Raw genomic sequence first — 353 nt, forward strand, 5'->3', positions numbered from 1 at the left:
CTCCGGGGCTGTATGGGAGCTACGGCCTCCGGGGAAAGGACTCCGCCTCGGACGGCTCCCCTTCACCCAGCAAGAACGACGTGTTTTTCACGCCAGACTCCAACCACAACAACTTGGCCAAGTCGGTGGGTCACTCCGGCCTCTCGCAGAAGCAATACCCAGACTCGCCCCACACCTCGCTTCCCCACCGCTCTCTTTTCTCTTCGCCAAACGCCCTCCCCAGCCCTGCAGGCAGAGCGCCGGCGACAACCGTGGAGAAACCGTTGGGTTCTTCCATCTCCACCACGTCGACCATCGAGTTCAAGAACATGCTCAAAAACGCCTCCCGTAAGCCCTCCGAGGAGAAGCATTTC

The 353-nt window shown here is 60.6% G+C and overlaps 1 protein-coding gene across 1 annotated transcript in view; it reads left to right on the plus strand.

Annotated features, from left to right (window-relative positions):
• The window catches only part of RPRD2 (regulation of nuclear pre-mRNA domain containing 2), a gene marked incomplete at both ends in the record, with an annotated part of 10,364 nt that overhangs the window by 9,517 nt on the left and 494 nt on the right, over positions 1-353 (plus strand). The window contains one exon of the mRNA XM_010135154.1: positions 1-350. Within this exon, the coding sequence (XP_010133456.1) occupies positions 1-350 (350 nt within the window). The remainder of the gene's footprint in view (positions 351-353) is intronic.

The sequence above is a fragment of the Buceros rhinoceros genome, unplaced genomic scaffold, assembly GCF_000710305.1.
Source record: "Buceros rhinoceros silvestris isolate BGI_N320 unplaced genomic scaffold, ASM71030v1 scaffold22714, whole genome shotgun sequence".
Lineage (NCBI taxonomy): Eukaryota > Metazoa > Chordata > Aves > Bucerotiformes > Bucerotidae > Buceros > Buceros rhinoceros.